Raw genomic sequence first — 2,723 nt, 5'->3', positions numbered from 1 at the left:
GGCCCCAAAATTATTTTTTTTTTAAAAAATAAAAATAATAAAAAAGCGATGGCCACCTGAGACCGTTGTTTTCCGACCTCTCCCTTTCTTTCTAGCTCATATTACCTGTCTTTCCATCCGCCAAGATCATGGCCTCCATCCCTCCTTATTCGTTGTCTCCTCCGCAATCCTCTCCCTCTCACCTCTTCCTTTTATCCCTCTCCCTCCTCTTCATCCCCCCTGAATCCTTCCTCCTCCCCTCTCATCTGGGGCCAAACAACACCGCATTCTGTTAGCAAAGGCAGAGAGAGAGAGGCGACGATGGCGTTCCAGGGGACGACCACCAAGTGCACTGCCTGCGACAAGACAGTGTATTTGGTCGACAAGCTGGTGGCCGACAAGCGAGCCTACCACAAGGCCTGCTTCCGCTGCCACCATTGCAATGGCACCTTGAAGGTCCATTTAATCTCACTCGTTTTCTCAATGATTGTTCTTCTTGTTACTGATTTTCTCCTTTTCTCCCTTTTTTGCAGTTGGGAAACTACAATTCCTTCGAAGGAGTGTTGTACTGCAAGCCCCATTTCGATCAGCTCTACAAGAGCACTGGCAGCCTGGACAAGAGCTTTGAAGGTCACCATCATTCTCTGCTAACTCTTCTTCTTGTTGATCTGTAACCACCTGAAACTCCTCTCATTTGCATTCCTCAGGGATCCCGAAAGTTGTGAAACCAGAAAAGCCTGTCGACACTGAGGTAGATCAAATCGCTCTCATTTGGTTTACACTGACAATGGAATAAACAACTGATTATGATACTGCAGAATGCGAGCAGAGTATCAAGTGCTTTCGTTGGCACGAAAGAGAAGTGTGTTGGATGCGAAAAGACTGTTTATCCAACTGAAAGGGTATGCATATATTGATGTAATTGATCTATAACCCTGATTGCTGATATATCTGAATTGTTCTTGAAGGTTAAGGTTAATGGAGCTGCATACCACAAGAGCTGCTTCAAATGCTGCCATGGCGGATGCGTCATCAGCCCTTCAAACTACATTGCCCACGACGGGAAGCTCTTCTGCAAGCACCACCACACCCAGCTCATCAAGGAGAAGGGAAACCTGAGCCAGCTCGAGGCCGACAGAGAGAAGAGTTCGAGTGCGGATGAAGAAGCAGCCGGCGAGTCGGAGGCGCCTAAACCGGAAGAAACACCTGATGAGTAGTAGATGATGGCCTCCGAAGACGCTGCTGCTCGACGGCCGGTGTGCGCTTATTAGTGTTTTTGTTCGAAATGTGTTAAATTGCTGTGTATTTTGTGTTGAAATGAAGTGGAGCAATTTTGTCTTCCACTTGTTTGTTTGTTTATTTGTTTGTCAAGGAAGGTGAAAGGAGCTACAACAAAGTGGCTACTTGATTTCAATTTCCAATTGCTTACTTCCACTTCTACTTCAAAAATAAAGCTCACCCCAAATGTCCTCGTAGTCCGTCTCCAGTTGTGTAATTGACTAGGGGAAGAAGGAATTTTTCTAAGCTCAAGCGACCAATAGATCGATGGCCTCGTCGGTAGTTACATTGAATGTGCTAAACAAACACTTCACCATCCATCACATGCCTGATTAAATGGCCATTTAATGCTCCTTTGGCTATTATTTTGTAATTGGTACAAAGTTTAATGTGGCCTGAAATGGTAACATACTCTACAATTTATTACTTAAAAGTAATCAAACTATTAGAGCAATTTTATAAACGGTAAATCTATTTGATCAAAATCTAGCTGATTAGAATTAAATTGTAATACATATATGTCTCACCACCTCAATTCAAAAATATATATGTAGAATATCATACTCCTTGATGTGGTGAGGTAGCACTAAAGTTCAAAGTCGAATATTCTAAAAATAATAATAAAAAAAGACGAATATTCTAAAGGGTAATTTTGAAACGGTAGTAATGGTCCTAATGGTACCTTGGAATGTTCCGCCGGAACTAGATAAGAGCTAGTTTGTCGTTTTCCTGACCCACACCGAACCAGCCTCGGCGCCGTTCCTCACCCGCCGTCCATCGCCTCCTCTCTCAGGGATCCAACTCCACCTCGGCGCACCGGCAACGGCTCCATAGCTTCCGTTGAATCTCTGCCGTTCAATCCGCCCTGGCCACTCGGATCCTCCGCCTCCTGGGACCCTGATGGACTTGGGCTGCCCCACTTCCCGCCGATTCCGACCCTCGCCCTCCGCATTCACCGCGATGGATTTCTCCTCCGAAAACGCCTCCTCGGATTCGATGGCTGCCGACTCGGGTCCGGGTCGCTTCTCCGAATCGGATTTCTTCTTCTCCCTCCAAGTACGCTTACGATCTCCGCCAGCGGGTTCGCCGATGGGAGGGACCGGAGCGGAATCACCGGCGGTCCTCTTGGCCTCGTCCGGATCTGGGATCGAGGGCGACACCGGCTTCGCAACATGCCACCTAAGGGATACAGGAGGAGGCCGATCCTTGCTGGATCGGACCGCCTCTTCTCGCTTGGTGTTGAGATTGAGAAGTCTGTCTTCCTCGTCGCCCTGCTCCTTGAGGCGCTGTTCCTGCAGTTGCTTGAGGGTCACGTAGTTCTTCCGAGTAGCCATGATCGAGTCTTTTAATTGCTTCGAGATTTTCTTTGGGCAAAGGCAAAAGGGGCGTTACCTTTATTGGAACCGTCGAAAGGCGTGTGTTCTATCCCGCCTTTGTACATTTTAATTTCAAAAGTACTCCCATTT

General features: G+C 47.1%; 1 protein-coding gene across 1 annotated transcript; it reads left to right on the top strand.

The window, feature by feature from the left end:
* Positions 1-253: 253 nt before the first annotated feature.
* LOC121968043 (LIM domain-containing protein WLIM1-like) lies at positions 254-1,400 on the top strand. The gene is made up of 5 exons (XM_042518564.1): positions 254-435; positions 513-609; positions 687-730; positions 798-881; positions 948-1,400. The coding sequence occupies exons 1-5, from the start codon at positions 301-303 to the stop codon at positions 1,194-1,196; spliced, it is 609 nt and encodes a 202-aa protein (XP_042374498.1). The 5' UTR covers positions 254-300; the 3' UTR covers positions 1,197-1,400.
* The last annotated feature ends 1,323 nt before the right edge of the window (positions 1,401-2,723 follow it).

This window comes from Zingiber officinale, chromosome 3B, assembly GCF_018446385.1.
Source record: "Zingiber officinale cultivar Zhangliang chromosome 3B, Zo_v1.1, whole genome shotgun sequence".
Lineage (NCBI taxonomy): Eukaryota > Viridiplantae > Streptophyta > Magnoliopsida > Zingiberales > Zingiberaceae > Zingiber > Zingiber officinale.
The sequence above is the reverse complement of the archived record's forward strand: the minus strand, read 5'-3'. Positions and strand labels throughout refer to the sequence as shown.